The sequence below is a fragment of the Hyla sarda genome, chromosome 6 (genome assembly GCF_029499605.1).
Source record: "Hyla sarda isolate aHylSar1 chromosome 6, aHylSar1.hap1, whole genome shotgun sequence".
Taxonomy (NCBI): domain Eukaryota; kingdom Metazoa; phylum Chordata; class Amphibia; order Anura; family Hylidae; genus Hyla; species Hyla sarda.
In genome coordinates this window covers 208,886,361-208,904,816 of record NC_079194.1, presented here as the reverse complement: position 1 = coordinate 208,904,816, position 18,456 = coordinate 208,886,361, and the positions used below count along the sequence as shown (strand labels likewise).

General features: G+C 48.3%; 1 protein-coding gene across 2 annotated transcripts in view; it reads right to left on the bottom strand.

Moving 5' to 3' along the window:
• Window positions 1-14,325, bottom strand: part of TENT4B (terminal nucleotidyltransferase 4B) — a 77,436-nt gene extending 63,111 nt beyond the window's left edge. The window contains exon 1 of one of the 2 annotated variants that reach the window (XM_056526343.1): window positions 13,210-14,325. In XM_056526343.1, the coding sequence (XP_056382318.1) occupies window positions 13,210-13,691 (482 nt within the window). In that variant the 5' untranslated portion in view covers window positions 13,692-14,325. The remainder of the gene's footprint in view (window positions 1-13,209) is intronic. The other variant, XM_056526344.1, reaches the window with a different exon arrangement.
• Window positions 14,326-18,456: the final 4,131 nt, after the last annotated feature.

Genomic DNA, 18,456 nt, shown 5'->3' with positions numbered 1-18,456 from the left:
CTTTTCCTCTGGACAAGTTTTGATAAATCTCCCCCATATGTATTTTTCTCCACATGTTTACAGGTTGGCCTATTGGGGACTGTGAAATCCAGTTTATGCTTCACTAAGGGAATTACTTTTCCAGGACCTGTTTACAGACTCCTATATTGTTATTTGTTTACAGTCACCTCTTCCCCGCTTTTTTTTGGAGCAGAATATTGTTGCTCTACACCATTTCTTACTGCAGGACTTTTTTTGTGCATTGTGTGAGATAAAGAAAAATAAAAAAATAAAGTTTTAAAATGTATATGTATACAGTGGTCCCTCAAGTTACAATATTAATTGGTTCCAGGATGACCATTGTATGTTGAAACCATTGTACAGTGGTCCCTCAACATATGATATTAATTGGTTCCAGGAGAACCATCATATGTTGAAACCATCATATGTCGAGTACATATGTCTATGTGAAAATGGTAATTGGTTCTGGGGCCTCGGAACCATTGTATGTTGAATACATATCTCTATGGGAAACTGCTAATTGGTTCTGGGATGACCGTTGTATGTGGAGTGTATGGGGAGTGTTTAACAAACCAGGGTGCCTCCAGCTGTTGCACAACTACAACTTCCAACATGCATGTACAGCCATTGACTGTCTGGGCATGCTGGGAGTTATAGTTTTGCAACAGCTGGAGGCACACTGATCGGGAAACATTGATGTATGTTTATAGTGTGTATATAGTGTGTATATGTATTGTATGTGATGTGTGACATTGCCTACAGTACTGTACAGTTCTTTAAATACCTTCAGGGGGGACAGAATGTCCTCCATTACGATCCTGCCGACTACAGCTCTATAGGAAAGAAAGGGGAGGGCAGCCAGCAGCTCATTGGATGCCTGCAGCAAGATGCTGCAGGCTATTGGCTATGGCTGCACTGGGGGGGGGGGGGGGGGGGTTTACACGGAGCTCACAGTGGAAGCCTTTATGAGTTAGCAGGACAGCATGTGAGTAACAGGAGGCAGAACGGGGCACATGGGGCGCATTAAACAACTATCAGTTGCTGAAGTTGTCAGCGCTGTCAGATAGCTGTTTGTATGATGGCCCCGACACACAGCAGCATCATATGTCGAGGCTGCCTTCAACATACGATGGGCTCTGAGAGGCCATCATATGTTGAAATGATCATATGTCGAGGCCATCATAAGTCGAGGGGGTCATTGTATATTGAAACCATAACTCTATGGAAACCTGGTAATTGGTTCTGAAGCCCCAAAATGTCATCGAAAAAAAAATGAAAAAGTGAGGATTAAACAAAAATAAGTAGATAACTAATACAGATAAAGCAAGTCCTTCCATATAAAAGTAAGAAAGCTGCTGGGAGCTGTAAATCACTGTCTGTCAGTGTTTCCCAACCAGGGTGCCTCCAGCTGTTGCAAAATTACAACTCCCAGCATGCCCGGACAGCCTTCGGCTGTCCGGGCATGCTGGGAGTTGTAGTTTTGCAACAGCTGGAGGCATCCTCTTTGGAAAACACCGGTCTATGTAGAGGACAGAAGCTTCTTCAGGGTCCTGTACAGAACACGCAATGTCCTAAAAAAAGGAAAATGAATCCGCCCTCACCTGGTGTCCAAAGGAGCAACTAACCCTGGCCCAGATAAAAAGTACAGAACATGTAATATTCCATAGCATTGTATGTGGAGTCTGGTTTTAAGTTACAATGGTCCAGAAAAGACCATTGTATGTTGAGACTATTGTAAGTTGAGGGATCACTGTATGTCCAATAAAGATTACGTATTATTTATCATTTGTTGAGTCTACCCGCATTTTTCTGTAGGATTATTATTTATATGCCCTGGGGTAGCATACTGTGTAGGTGGTGAACTTGTGTAGGATTGGTTAAATGTTGGATTAGCAGACACGTGCAGCAATTCAGCAAAAAATTAAGCAGTGGACTACTTATTTCCAGTCCTTGTGTCATGGTTCTTAAAACTGTTGCAGGTGACTTCTACCATTATCATCAATTACCTAGGTATCACTAGAATACAGTATTACTGGCTAAAATGGTACACCCCTACTGAGACACCCCTGCTGAGACACCCCATCACAAAAAAAAAAGGAAGTAGCTGTGATGAGCTGGGACTGGGAAGGGTCAGAACGACAGCTGCTGGGGACTGGGTAGGCAAGTATGACTTTTTTCCTACATTTATCTTTTTAGCACCTCAAGACAAGTGTTATATATTCTATGTGCTTGGACAACCCTTTTATTAACAGCTTTTACACAATGTCAACATTTATACCCATTGAGGGGAATTTATCAAACCATTTAGACTGGGAAATTTCATTTAGAACGTTTCCATGTCATTACCATGAAGTGTTCTTATTTAGAGCACTTTGTGCAGTTGCCACAGATTTATTGAGTGGGACATTTTGTGAAACGTCGCACAGGCCAGATATAAAAGTTATCACGGGGCAAGTCAACCCTGCCCTATAGAACTCTATGCGATAATTAAAGAGGGATTATTTTCTTATTTGTGTTTTCCCCTTTTCACCTTGAGTCCACAGGACTTTTTTTTTTTAATTCTGCCCATTATTTATTGAGTTATGCCTTTATAAATGTCTGTTCACTGCCTGTGAGCTTTTTCTGCTACAGGGGGGCGATACATCACCTGAAGCCTGCCGAGTAATGCTTCCGCCCTTCCCTGTTCTATGCTGCGCGCACAGAACAGGGAGCCAATCACAGCAGGCATGATGTGAGTCCCCTCCTCTCTGTTATGCAAATCATGAGGCATACAGAGAGAGGGGAGATCAGAGCCGTGCTGCCTGCCGTGCACCTTGCAATATAAAGCACAGCATCAGTAATATGGTGAGTTTTACAAACCCTGTGCCAATTATGTGTGTTCAGAGAACCCTGTGAGCGCCACGTGGCATGCACAGTGCTAGCTCCCTGCCTGTCAATCATACAGAGATGAGCAGAGCCGCACTCATGTCCCACCCCACCCGCACTTCCGGAGCTTGGGCTTGTGCCAATCCAGCACAAGTCCAGAGGCTATGCGGGGCCTGCTGAACACTATAGAAGAGAGCCCCAGTGGCCACTTTTTAAACAGTAAAAAAGTGATGGAAATAATGATTTTTTTTAATGAAGATATATGGCAAATAGGCTTAAAGCATACCTGTCATAGTGCAAAAAAAAAGAAAAAAAAAAGTGATATGTTACTCAGAACCCAATCCTGATCATGTGCATATAATTTTTATGTGTCTCGGACCTATATGTCCAGAGATATAAGCATTTATCTGCTGGTGAGTTACTTTTTCATTGTGCAGACTGGAGGGGGCGTGTCTGTCTGTCTCCCTCACAGGAGCAAGCCTGTGCAGTCAGCCAATCAGTACTCTCTACTCTGTAACCCTTTCCTCTCTGGTTTTATGCTGTGTCATGTCACACAGAGAAAGATACTTGGAGCTTGCCTGCAGTAATCAGAAGACATTATGGTGAATTCATAACAGGATAAAATGTATAAATGTAAGAATAGATCTTTATAAAAATATTGCAAGGATTTTTTAGATAAAAGTACAGCATTTTTATGAATACATGTTCTGTTTTATCTTCTCCTAGTAAAGCTGGATGCTAATCACTATGTGTGTCATTCATCTTTCACAGACTCCTGAATGTCTGATCAACTTCTTTGTCAATCAGGAGTCCAAGAAAGCTTTGACTATTTCAGCATGCTGGGAGTTGTAGTTTAGTAACAACTGAAGCTGCAATGTTTGTAAATAACTGTTAGAGCAGTGTTGCCTCCAGCTGTTGTAAAACTACAGATCCCAGCATGTCCACACATCCTTTAGCTGTAGTTTTGCATACAATCAACAGAAATCTCCTATACTGGATACCGGTATGCTTTACGGCAGGTATCCAGTATGCTGTAAAATCTAGACTAGTCTGTCTGGCTAAAAGACAGGCGACCCCTAGTGGCAGCTATTTTAAGCTTGAATTTCAGGTGAAAATGTAAATTTTTTTTTAACAGGTGTATTTTGTGAAATGTCATATTATAATGAGTCCTGCAATATATGAAAAGTTTTTAACAATGACAGTGCCTCTAACTTTTCATTAGGAATACAATATAAAAAGTTGATGACAGGTATTCTTTAAACAGACTAAAGTAGTGCAGTTCTGCGGTGATTCAAAGTCTGTGCGCCCTTTGATAAATTTGGCACACGTCTGCAATGTTCACCGCAACATTTGGGCTCTAAAACTGTTGAAAATTCACACCACTCTTTGTAAATGCCCCCACTGACTAGTAAAGGGGATGTCTCAAACAGATATATGCTATAAGGAAGCTGCTGGTCCAGCTTCTTACACCATTGTACAACATATGATTTTTGGAGGAGGATGACAGACTATCCTTTACCCCAGAATTGACCACCACAAAGTATTACAATAAGATTAATGGCTTTCTATATAAAGGACCTTTTATACAGGGCTAATATTGGTTGATATGAACATTCGTTCCTCAGAACATGACCAGTGTTAAAAGTTTGCTGATTGAAAACTCAGTCGACCATACATCGCCCTGTATAAGCAATAGATGTGTGTGCTATCAAGGAAGGATACAAATACCTGCACGAACGATCCAGCGATTGTTCATGCTGACCTACCTACATAATGATGGAACTGTGTAAAAGGCTCCGTAAGGAGCATTGATCTACTAGATTGGCATTTAGGCAAGTGTCAGACCATCAAAAAGGAGCCTAAACATGGTAAACTTGGGTCTGGCAGAAGGAGAAATGTTATCAGCTCCCACAGTGGGACAGCAAGAGCCACATGAAAACTTCACCTCGTTTAGAGAGGGATTCCATACCACATGCCTTACTAAAATATCTGAAATTTGCATCACAGAAAATAAGGAGAGAAATCACTTCTTAAAGGGGTACTCCGGTGAAAACCTTTTTTTCTTTTAAATCAACTGGTGGCAGAAAGTTAAACATATTTGTAAATTACTTCTATCAAAAAATCTTAATCCTTCCAGTACTTATTAGCTGCTGAATGCTAGAGGAAATTCCTTTCTTTTTGGAACACTGATGACATCACGAGCACAGTGCTCTCTGCCGACATCTCTGTCCATTTTAGCAACCATGCATAGCAGATGCATAGAAAGTGTATGCTAAGGGCAGCATGGTGGCTCAGTGGTTAGCACTGCTGCCTTGCAGTGCTGGGGACTTGGGTTCAAATCCCACTAAGGACAACAATAAATAAAGCGTTATTATTATAACAACGTTAGCAGAGAGAACTGTGCTCGTGATGTCATCAGAGAGCATTCCAAAAAGAAAAGAATTTCCTCTGTAGTATTCAGCAGCTAATAAGTACAGGAAGGATTAAGATTTTTTAATAGAAGTAATTTACAAATCTTTTTAACTTTCTGGCACCAGTTGATTTAAAAGAAAAAAAGGTTTTCACCGGAGTGCCCCTTTAACCCCTTAAGGACTCAGGGTTTTTCCACTTTCCTTTTTTCCTCCTTACCTTTTAAAAATCATAACCCTTTCAATTTTCCACCTAAAAATCCATATTATGGCTTATTTTTTGCGTCGCCAATTCTACTTTGCAGTGACATTAGTCATTTTACCCAAAAATCATTGTGCGACAAAATCGGAAAGAAAACGCCATTTTGTAACTTTTGGGTGCTTCCATTTCTACGCAGTGCATATTTCGGTAAAAATGACACCTTATTATTCTGTAGGTCCATACGGTTAAAATGATACCCTACTTATATAGGTTTGATTTTGTCGCACTTCTGGAAAAAATCATAACTACATGCAGGAAAATTTATACGTTTAAAAATGTCATCTTCTGACCCCTATAACTCATTTTTCCACGAACGGGGCGGTATGAGGACTCATTTTTTGCGCCGTGATCTGAAGTTTTTATCGGTATGATTTTTGTTTTGATCGGACTTTTTGATCACTTTTTATTCATTTTTTAATGTTATAAAAAGTGACCAAAATAAGCTTTTTTGGAATTTGGAATTTTTTTGCGCGTACGCCATTGACCGTACGGCTTAATTAATTATATATTTTTAAAGTTCGGACATTTACGCACGCGGCGATACCACATATGTTTATTTATTTATTTCTTTACACTGTTTTATTTTTTTATGGGAAAAGGGGGGTGATTCAAACTTTTATTAGGGAAGGGGTTAAATGACCTTTATTAACACTTTTTTTTTTACTTTTTTTTTTTGCAGTGTTATAGGTCCCATAGGGACCTATAACACTGCACACACTGATCTTTTACACAGATCACAGGCGTGTATTAACACGCCTGTGATCAGCATTATCAGCGCTTGACTGCTCCTGCCTGGATCTCAGGCACGGAGCAATCATTCGTCGATCGGACACCGAGGAGGCAGGTAAGAGCCCTCCCGGTGTCCGATCAGCTGTTCGGGACGCCGCGATTTCACCGCGGCGGTCCCGAACAGCCCAACTGAGCAGCCGGGATGCTTTCAGTTTCACTTTAGAAGCGGCGGTCAGCTTTGACCGCCGCTCCTAAAGGGTTAATACCGCACATCGCCGCGATCGGTGATGTGTGGTATTAGCCGCGGGTCCCGGCCGTTGATTATCGCCGGGACCGACGCGATATGATGCGAGATCGCGGCGCGATCCCGCTTCATATCGCGGGAGCCGGCGCAGGACGTAAATATACGTCCTGCGTCGTTAAGGGGTTAAAGGTTCATTCACAGAAGTGGATCTAATTGCAAGATAGCATGTTTCCCCCAATGATGTCAATGAGTAGCAAAATCAGCAGCAGAAGATATGCAGCAGATCTTGTACATGTGAACGTATCTTTGATGCAGAATCTGCACAAAGCAGAGGGAACGCCTTAGGTCAAGTTTTCACTTGGGTTTTTTTCTGGCAGCTTTTGGAATACTGCCTCTGCAGTTTTTGAGCCAAAGTCAGAAGTGGATCCATAAGGGAGAAGAAGTTCTTCTCTTATATGTCCTATCCCTTTTAAAAAAAGCTTTTAAAAGCTTTGGCTCAAAAACTGCCAGGAAAAAAACCAAGGGTTCACACGCTATTACTAGCAGCAAGTTGCCCGCTGCAAGTTTCGCTATCATTGTTTTAAATGGGTGCACAGACCGTCCGCAATAGTGTTAGATTTGCGGACTGGACCCATTCAAATTAATTTTGGCATAACTCACAGCAGGTTTCCTGCAGCGGAAAACCCGTTGCTAGTTACTAACGTGTGACTCCTGCTGCAGATTGCACAAAGGATTTTTCCAATGTGTGAACACACCCTGACTATTTAAATCAAAAAGTATAGGGGATAAGATGTATGATCGCTGGAGACCCCCGCTATCTCAGTGCAGCCGTCACGCCCCCTCCCATAGACATGAATGGAGGGGGCTTGGCGTCACGTCGTTAGTGGGCTTGACATCACATCCCTGTCTCTGAGGCAGCACCCGGCACAGAATGTCGGGGGCTGCACAGAGATCACAGAGGTGGGACCCCTGCAATCATACATCTTATCTCCTATACTTTAGATAGGGGATAAGATGTATAAACATGGAATACCCCTTTCACAGGTAAAGATAAAGAATGTCAAATGGGACTGAAAAACAGACTTCTTGTTCCACTGAAACTTGTTCAGAGTTTCTATAAAAGCTGTGACAACTTTGACTTGATTGGCTCATGTTCAGTTACAAAGTCCACAGTCCAGCAAAATCTAGAAATATGAAGCTCTAAAGCTAGCAAATGATAAAGCATTTAAAGGGGTAGTCCAGTGGTGAAAAACGTATCCCCTATCCTAAGGATAGGGGATAAGTTTGAGATCGCAGGGGGTCCGACCGCTGGGGCCCCCTGCGATCTCTCTGTACGGGGGCCAGGGTCTCCGCCGAGATAGCAGGTGTCGACCCCCGCACTAAGCGGCGGCCGACACGCCCCCTCAATACATCGCTATGGCAGAGCCGGAGATTGCTGAAGGCAGCACTCCGGCTCTGCCATTTAGTTGTATTAAGGGGGCGTGTCGGCCGCTGCTTCGTGCGGGGGTCGACACCTGCTATCTGGCCGGAGACCCTGGCCCCCGTACAGAGAGATCGCAGGGGGCCCCAGCGGTCGGACCCCCGCGATCTGCAACTTATCCCCTATCCTTAGGATAGGGGCTAAGTTGTTCACCACTTGTTCACTACTGGACTACTCCTTTAATGACTGCTAACCTTCATATCATACCAAAACAACTGTAGCTGTCCAACCGGAAATTGCTATATTTGTGGTTGGAACCCAAGGAAAACTTATCGACCATCTAAAGCAGTGGTCTTCAACCTGCGGACCTCCAGATGTTGCAAAACTACAACTCCCAGCATGCCCGGACAGCCGTTGGCTGTCCGGGCATGCTGGGAGTTGTAGTTTTGCAACATCTGGAGGTCCACAGGTTGAAGACCACTGATCTAAAGAATAGGTGAAACGTCTTAACAGTGAAGGGTTCGATCACTCGTACCCCACTGACTACAAGAACAGGAGTCTTGAGTGTCCCTGTATCAATATACTGGTGGTTGAGTATGTACACATGCTAAATTCAGATTAGATTGGGATGCCCATTGGTGGATAGAGACTGATGCGAATGATGGTGATTTCTGTAATATGCATTGGAAATAAATACAGCACAACACTAGTGGAAAGAGCCCTGAAAACGCTTCCTCAAATACAATTTCAAAAAGACAAATCAAATAGTGACCTTTAAAAGTAAGCAATAACATTTAGGAGTATGCAAAAACATGTGACAATTTCATTAACCCACAGAGGCCAAGTGACTCCAAGATAAAATATTGTATATTAAGAGATATGCATAAGGAAGAATACCATGGGGGCCAGGCAGAGGTAAATGGAGGGGGGGGGGGGGGGGTCTGCTGGGTCCACGTCATGAAGTTAGGATTGTAGGTCAGACAAACATGTTGAAAACTAAACACAAGGTCAGTCAAGGTAGGTTGAATTAGTATGAGAGAAAGACTTTTTGGAGTTGGTTATACCCCATTAAGGCTTCACACACACGTGATCACTGCTGTGGCCGGGTAGCTCAGGGTGTCCGCTCATGACTTTCGGCGGGAAATCCGACGCTATTAGTGGACACACAAAGCTACGCAGCCGCAGCAGGGAGCTCATTATTGTGACTGTTGGCGGGCATCCGCAGCACGTCATATGCTGCGGATGTGCGCCGTGTGATCCTACACATTATTCATTTTTATTTTTCATTATATTTATTTAATAAATTTATTTTTATTTTATATTTTTTTCATTTTTTTTATGCTTTGGAATACTAAGTATTCCAAAGCATTGCAGATATATGCTGCCTGCTAGTTTTACACTAGCAGGCAGCATATGAGGACGTGTCCTCACAGACAATAACTGGGGTAGACCTGGGGGTCCTAGTAAAGACCCCCGGCTGCCCAGGTAAGCAGCAGCACCCTGCGATAGTTGCGGGGTGCTACAGGAGACAGACAGATGGAGCCCCCTCCCTCTGTCAAAACTCCTTACAGCTCGCGGTCGCTTCCGACCACAGCTGTAAGGGTTAAACTGCTGGGACCGAAGTTTTCTTCTGTCCCGGCAGTAATGCAGGTCCCCGCCCGCCGGGGATTACACACAGCACCCCGCGATCGCGCTGCAGGGAACACAGAGGGAGCTCCCTCTCTCTGTCATAACACTTACAGCCCACTGTCACTTCCGACCGCGGCTGTAAGGGTTAAACTGCCGGGACCGATTTTTACTTCGTTCCCGGCTGTGTGTTACAGCCGAGTCCCCGCCGCGATCTCGTGGGTGCACTGGGCAGCACCCACGAGAACCAAGGACGAGTATAGACGTCCAGGTGCCGGAACGGCCGCCAAACAGGATGTCTATACTCGTCCTTGGTCGTTATCAGGTTAAAGGAAATCCGTCACCAGTGTCACCTGCACTAACCTGTCGGTACCGACAGGTAGTGCAGGTGACACTGGTGACAACAGTACTTACCTTGTCCCGTTCCGTGCCAGGGATCTCTGGTAATAGTGTCCGTTATACTTCAGTTCCGGCCCGGCCTGGGGCACGGGGGCGGAGCTTAGTGAAGTCACTGCTGCTGCTCCCTGCTGGCTCCCGCTGCTAGAGAACAGCAGCAGTAAGGTCACTAAGCTCCGCCCTGGTCCCAAGCCGGGCCGGAGCTGAAGCTTAATGGACAAGATTACCTGAGATCCCCTCCAGGGAATGGGACACGGTAATTACCATTGTCATCAGTGTCACCTGCACTACCTGTCGGTACTGACAGGTTAGTGTAGGTGACACTGGTGACATATTTCCATTAGGCCAAAATGGGCTGTGTCCTTAAGGGTTAAGTGCTGTTAAAGGAGTACTCCGGCGCGCACTTTTTTCCTTTTATCCCGCCCGGGCTGCAAAATAAAAGAAAACACACTTTCTCTTACCTGCCAACGAGCCCCCGAAGCTCCCGTACACTCCAGTACAGGTGTTCGGTCGCCGGGCTGTATTCTTCTTACTTCCTGTTAGCCCGGCACGTCACACGGAGCTTCAGCCTATCACCGGCCGCAGCGATGTCCCGCCTCAGCCGGTGATAGGTTGAAGCTCCGTGTGACTTGCCGGGCTACCAGGAAGTAAGAAGAATACAGCTCGGGGACCGAACACCTTTACTGGAGTGTACCGGGGCTCCGGGGGCTCGTTGGCAGGTAAGAGAAAGTGTGTTTTCTTTTATTTTGCAGCCCGGATGGAATAAAAGGAAAAAAGTGCGCGCCGGAGTACTCCTTTAAAGATAAACAAAAAAGGTGTAGGTACAGGTGAGTGGGCATACAGATGAAATAAATAGGATCAACTGGCGTGCCATAGAGTCAAGTACAGGTCTGGATACAGATAAATAAAGAATGCAAGTCCTGTTGTCAGGTGTAGGCACATGACAGGAGGAGGGTATGAGGTGAGGTACACGGTAGAGACTGGATAAGGGTATGAGATCAGGTACAGTACGGTGACAGAAGGAGAATGTGAGATCATGGTATGAGATGGAGGAGAGAATGACATGAGGTAAAGTTCAGTGACAAGAGCAGGATAGAAGGCACAGGAGGAGTGCATGAGGTGAGATACAGGTCAGCAACATGGAGGGAATAAGGGGATATACGGGGCAATGATAGGAGGAGAGGTACATGAAAGGAGGAGAGGTACATGAAAGGAGGAGGGGGATGACATGAGGTAAAGGTCAGTGACAGGAGCAGGAGATTAGGTAACTGTACAGGGCAGTGACAGGAGGAGGGGACAAGAAACAGGACAGTAAGAGGGGAAGGTATGTCAGATGAATATAGGGTATGGGGCCGGGGTAGTGACAGGAGGAGGGTATGATGAGAGCACATACAGATCAGTAGAGGGCCCGGGGCAGTGACAGGAGGAGGGGGTGAGATCAGTAGAGGGTTCAGTGCCCAGAGCAGTGACATGAGATCAGTAGAGGGCCCAGGGTAATGACAGGAGGAGGGTATGCGATCAGTAGAGGGTTTGGAGCAGTGACATGAGATCAGTAGAGGGTATGGGGCCCAGGGCAGTGACAGGAGGAGGGTATGGGATGAGATCAGTCGAGGGATCGGAGCAGTGACATGAGATCAGTCGAGGGATCGGAGCAGTGACATGAGATCAGTCGAGGGATCGGAGCAGTGACATGAGATCAGTCGAGGGATCGGAGCAGTGACATGAGATCAGTCGAGGGATCGGAGCAGTGACATGAGATCAGTCGAGGGATCGGAGCAGTGACATGAGATCAGTCGAGGGATCGGAGCAGTGACATGAGATCAGTCGAGGGATCGGAGCAGTGACATGAGATCAGTCGAGGGATCAGTGCTGGGGCAGTGACAGGAGGATGGGATGAGATCAGTAGAGGGATCGGGGCAGTGACAGGAGATGATCAGTAGAGGGATCGGAGCAGTGACAGGAGATGATCAGTAGAGGGATCGGAGCAGTGACAGGAGATGATCAGTAGAGGGATCGGAGCAGTGATAGATCAGTAGAGGGCCCGGAGCAGTGACAGGAGATGATCAGTAGAGGGATCGGAGCAGTGACAGGAGATGATCAGTAGAGGGATCGGAGCAGTGACAGGAGATGATCAGTAGAGGGATCGGAGCAGTGATAGATCAGTAGAGGGCCCGGAGCAGTGATAGATCAGTAGAGGGCCCGGAGCAGTGATAGATCAGTAGAGGGCCCGGAGCAGTGATAGATCAGTAGAGGGCCCGGAGCAGTGACAGGAGATGATCAGTAGAGGGATCGGAGCAGTGACAGGAGATGATCAGTAGAGGGATCGGAGCAGTGACAGGAGATGATCAGTAGAGGGATCGGAGCAGTGATAGATCAGTAGAGGGCCCGGAGCAGTAACAGGAGATGATCAGTAGAGGGATCGGAGCAGTGATAGATCAGTAGAGGGCCCGGAGCAGTGACAGGAGATGATCAGTAGAGGGCCCGGAGCAGTGACAGGAGATGATCAGTAGAGGGATCGGAGCAGTGATAGATCAGTAGAGGGATCGGAGCAGTAACAGGAGATGATCAGTAGAGGGATCGGAGCAGTGATAGATCAGTAGAGGGCCCGGAGCAGTAACAGGAGATGATCAGTAGAGGGATCGGAGCAGTGATAGATCAGTAGAGGGCCCGGAGCAGTGACAGGAGATGATCAGTAGAGGGCCCGGAGCAGTGACAGGAGATGATCAGTAGAGGGATCGGAGCAGTGATAGATCAGTAGAGGGATCGGAGCAGTGACAGGAGATGATCAGTAGAGGGCCCGGAGCAGTGACAGGAGATGATCAGTAGAGGGCCCGGAGCAGTGACAGGAGATGATCAGTAGAGGGATCGGAGCAGTGACAGGAGATGATCAGTAGAGGGATCGGAGCAGTGATAGATCAGTAGAGGGCCCGGAGCAGTAACAGGAGATGATCAGTAGAGGGATCGGAGCAGTGATAGATCAGTAGAGGGCCCGGAGCAGTAACAGGAGATGATCAGTAGAGGGATCGGAGCAGTGATAGATCAGTAGAGGGCCCGGAGCAGTGACAGGAGATGATCAGTAGAGGGATCGGAGCAGTGACAGGAGATGATCAGTAGAGGGATCGGAGCAGTGACAGGAGATGATCAGTAGAGGGATCGGAGCAGTGATAGATCAGTAGAGGGATCGGAGCAGTGACAGGAGATGATCAGTAGAGGGCCCTGAGCAGTGATAGATCAGTAGAGGGCCCTGAGCAGCACTCACCCTATGACCTCGTCGCTGTAGTTGCGGCTCTTCCAGGGTGTCCCCGTGTAGGCGGCTCCGGAGCTGTGGCTCCCCGGGGCCCCGGCCTGCAGCTGAGTGTAGTTGAGGCCGAAGGTGCTGGCCTTGTTATCCCGCTTGCGCTTGTTGCGGTTGGTGAGGTCCTTCCTCCAGCCCCCCGGGCTCTGCTGCTGCTGGTTGTTGTTGTTGGAGGTCTCCAAGGATAAGAAGTCCCCCTGCTCCGCCAGTGGAGAGGTGGCGGGGGCGGGAGGAGAGGCCTGGACCGGCCCAGTGTCCCGGTACATGGTGGCTTCACAGCCGGAGGAGCTGCTGGTGGAGGAGCCGCTGTGAGCGGGGGACGAGGCCGGGCTGCTGTGGCTGAAGTACAGGTTCCTCAGGCCTTGCGTCGTCTCCCAGATCTGCATCCACAGGCTGTTGGAGGGGCCGAGCTGTTCTGGCTGGAACCAGGCGATCCGAGGATCCATCAAATGGAGCCTGGGGCCCCCGTCCTGCTGTCACCTGCGCCGCCCCGTATAACGGTCCGCCGAGTGTCCGTGCTGCTCCCTCAGCTGGAGAGGTACCGATCAGTAACCAGCCGTGCGCTCAAGTCACCTCCTCCCCGGGTACTGCTTCCCTCCCACACCCCTTTTCGCTCTCCCTTACTCCCAGCCCCCCTCCTCCCCCTGTAAGTCGTTTCCTATTAACACTTAAAACCACAATAGCCGACAAGCTACACGGTGAAAACGGCGCGCCCCCCGGGAGCTAAGGCCCGTTAGCGTGAATGGGTTCCATGCGCTCCAGATCTCGGTTCCTGTCACACCGGCCACAGCAATGGCGGCTCCTCCCTCCCCCTAACTCGTTGCCCTACTACGCATGCGCTACAAACTCGGACAAGTCTACGCCTACTACACTGACGAGTCTACTGCTCTTGCCCTATAGCGAGAAGTGTTGGGCGGGGTTGTGCTGACGTCACGGGGACAGGTCCCAGCTCAAATTTAAAGAAAAACCTAGAAGCTCTGCTGTGGAGGCCGGGGGTGGTTACCGTGTGTGACTGGTCCAGGCCCGGAGTCATGTTCTACTACTTACACACGGCTGTGTGCATGACTGCTCTTGTGCTTACATAAAACGGGCTTCTCCGTAATACGATACAGACAGTAATCTCTCTAGTGCAGTGGTTCTCAACATTTTTTCCCTTGACAGCCCATTCCCAAAAATATGGCCAAACAAACATTATAAGCTTCTTTCTGCAGTACAATACCCACCTATTTACAAACTCCCCCAAATATAGCTGTATGCCCCCAAACTGCCCCCATATAAATTTGTAGGCAGCCATACTGTCCTGCTCCACTGCTCCTCTGGTCTGGGGACCTATTGTTATGGCTCATAGCAGTAGGTCCCCGGTCTGCAGGGGCAGTGGAGCAACAAAGCTGATGGTAGTTACTGCCCACAGCAGCCCAGTGCCCGCACTTCCCCTTTGCTGTCCTGCTCCGCTCCTCGGTACAGTGACGTCAGCCTACCATTTCTTGAAGTGGTCCAGACCAGTAACCAGTGGCTGTGGCTGCCATTACTGATTTTTTTTCAAGTACCCCCTGGAGAACCAGGCACGTCGCAACAGGACAGGCAAACCAAGCAATTGCTTGGGGCCTTGAGCTGGCCCGGGGGCCCCCGGGCAGAGTCGGTGTTTGCCTGTCCTCTTGCGCTATCCCGGTTCAGCAGGCAGCTTGCCATGTCGGCCTGCTGGGCCAGCAGTGCGAGAGCCTGCCTGGAGCAGGAGGCGGAGACTGAAGCCGCTGCCTCCGGCTCCTTATTGCGCCCCGCTCCGGCTCACCGCCCGTCGGCCCAGGCCTCGAATGTTCGCGCAGCTCACCATGTCATGTGACATCACACTGAGTCCCAGAATTCAAGGGTCGGCATCCTGACGCCGGCCCTAGAGCGTGACGTGACGCAACCGTGTGCGAACTGACAACATTACCACACATGTCGTTAGTTGTGCAACCTCTCTGACAGTAAATGAATGTGATTGCAAGGTTCTGCACTCAATTCCTAGGGGTACTAGTACTACTATCTACCTGCCTACTGGGTCTGGGGGGAGGGGGTTAATCTGGGGGTACTACCTTCCTACTGGGGGGGTAATCTGGGGGTAATACCTTCCTACTAGGGGGAGGGGTTAATCTGCGGGTACTACCTGCCTACTTGGGGGAGGGGGTTAATCTGGGGGTACTACTGCCTATTTGGGGAGGGGGTTAATCTGGGGGTACTACCTGCCTACTGGGCGGAGGGGGTTAATCTGGGGTACTACCTGCCTACTTGGGGGAGGGGGTTAATCTGGGGGTACTACATGCCTACTGGGGGAAGGGGGTTAATCTGGGGGCCCTACCTGCCTACTGGGCAGAGGGGGTTCATCTGGGGTACTACCTGCCTACTTGGGGGAGAGGGTTCATCTGGGGGTGCTACATTCCTGCTGGGGGGAGGGGATTAATCTGGGGGTACTACCTGCCTACTAGGGGGAGGGGGTTAGTCTGGGGGTACTACATGCCTACTGGGGGAGGGGATTAATCTGGGGGTACTATCTGCCTACTGGGGGGGGGGTTCTAATATGGGGACAGACTCATATGGTTCATGCTTTGGAATATGTTTTATTACATACCAATCTACAATCAGCACATCTCTCCCCCCCTTTTCTGATGGTCTTTTGTACGGATGTATACTGTAACACTCACGTTTCAGAAGACAGGAACTCCGGTGGATGTGGATCCGCTGGACCTGTGTGGCAGATGACTCGGACCGTACCAGGGAGCAGAGTCTAAGGTGCCGCTGGTTTTCACCAGAGCCCGCCGCAAAGCGGGATGAACTTGCTGCGCCAGGCGGCACCCAGTTCGCTACCCCTGGCACAGCTCAACCACACAGGTGGCTGAGGAGATGCGAGGCACAGGAGAGATAAGGCAGCTTGTAGTCTGGATAGCAGAAGGTCAGGGCAGGCGGCACAGTAGCGTAGTAAAGACGAAGCAGGAGTTCAGTAGGCAGGCGGCAGAGGAGCAAGGTCAAAGTCACAAAGCAAGGGATAAGATACACGGCAAGGCAATACTGAGGAACGCTTTCTCTAAGGCACAAGGCAACAAAGATCCGGCAGGGGAGTGAGGAGGGTGGAGGAATTTATAAATGAGCCACAGGTGAATTACACTAATGAACATACTGGCCCTTTAAATCTTAAAACTCTGGTGCACGTGCCCTAGGGAACTGGGGAGGCGGAGTTAGGAGACACACCCGGAGAGAGACAGACTGGGGCTCGCATGCGGGCACGTCCCGCGATGCGAGTCCCAGTCCCGTCGGAAGCAGCAGGTAAGTGGACCATGCGCTCACAGGCAGCGTGTGCAGCCGGAGCACTGGGGGGAGGGGGTAACAGTAAGGTAACAGTATCCCCTTTGGTCTCCCCCTCCTTTTACGAGAAAGGAAACTCCTGAAAAGCTCACAGTCCAGGATATTCTCTCCTCAGGCTCCCAAGATCTCTCCTTAGGACCGTACCCCTCCCAGTTGACCAAAAAAAAATTGTTTACCTCTCACAGTTTTTGTCGCAAGAATCTGTTTAACTTTGTAGAAGTCAGAAGAGCCGGAGACAGGTGTGGGGACAAGATTCTTCTGAGAGAACCGGTTTATGACAAGAGGCTTGAGGAGAGAGACATGGAAGGAATTAGGAATACGTAACGTAGCAGGTAGACAGAGTTTGTAGGAGACAGGATTGATTTTTTGTAGAATCTGGAAGGGACCAAGGTATCAGGGACCGAGCTTGTGACAAGGGATCTTGAAGCAGATGTATTTGGATGAAAGCCACACCATGTCTCCAGGAGAGAACGGAGGAGGTCTTCTATTTTTATCCGCTTGTGCCTTCATGCGTGAAGAATCCTGGGATAACGACTGTCGGGTCTGTTACCAGATGGTGGAGAAGTCACGGGCCAGCTCATCAACAGCGGGCACACCTGAGGAGACTGGCAGAGGAAGAGGAGGACTGAGATGGAGTCCGTAGACAACAAAAAAGGGGGACGACCTCGTGGACTCGGAATCCTTATGATTAAATCAGAATTCAGCCAAGGGGAGAAGGTCGACCCAATCATCTTGGCGAGCTGAAACAAAATGCCAAAGATAAGTCTCAAGGATTTGATCAACCCTCTCCACCTGACCATTGGACTGAGGGTGGTAGGCAGAGGAGAAGTCCAGATTGTTACAAAGGGCTCACCAGAAGTTAGAGACAAACTGCACACCTCGATCTGAAACGATATGCTGAGGAAGACCATGTAAACGAAAGACATGTAACAAGAAGTACTTCACCAGCTGCGGGGCAGAAGGAAAACCTGGTAGAGGAATGAAATGAGCCATCTTGGAAAACCTATCTACAATGACCCAGATGATAGCGTTATTATGAGATGGTGGCAAATCAGTGATGAAATCCATGGCAATATGGGACCAGGGAGTCTCTGGAATGAGTAAAGGCTTTAAGAGTCCTGCAGGTTTTGTCACGGGCACATATTTCACAGGACCGAACAAAATCAGAAACATCACGTTCAACATGGGGCCACCAGTAGTGCCGGGAAATAAGTAAAGTCTTGCGTATTCCAGGATGTCCTGCATTCAAGGAAGAATGACCCCATTTCAGGACCTTGCGTCTCAATCTGGCGGGCACAAATAATTTTCCCGGAGGAATTTGTTGAATCTCGTCAGGAGTGGCAGGAATCAAACGGTCAGGAGCCTAGAATAATATGCCTAGGCGTGGAGTCAAAACCAATGACGTCAGAGGACCTGGAGAGAGCATCAGCCCTGATGTTCTTGTCTGCTGGACGAAAGTGAAAGAAGAAGTTGAACCTCGAAAAGAACAGTGACCATCTTGCCTGGCGGGGGTTCAAACGCTGAGCAGACTGAAGGTTTAGAAGATTCTTATGGTCGGAGTAGATGCTGACCGGATGAGAATAATCTTCCAATAAATGTCGCCATTCCACCAAAGCTAGCTTGATAGCGAGGAGTTCACGATCTCCAATGGAGTAATTCCTCTCAGCAGGAGAGAATGTCTTGGAGAAGAACCCACAAGTTACACTCTTGCCCTTGGCGTTTTTCTGAGTGAGAACGGCACCCGCTCCAATAGATGAGGCATCAACCTCCAAAACAAAGGGCCTCTCCGGATCAGGTCTTGTAAGCACGGGAGCAGAGGCAAACACTGATGTTAAACGGGAGAAGGCCTCTTCAGCCTCTTGAGGCCAAGAT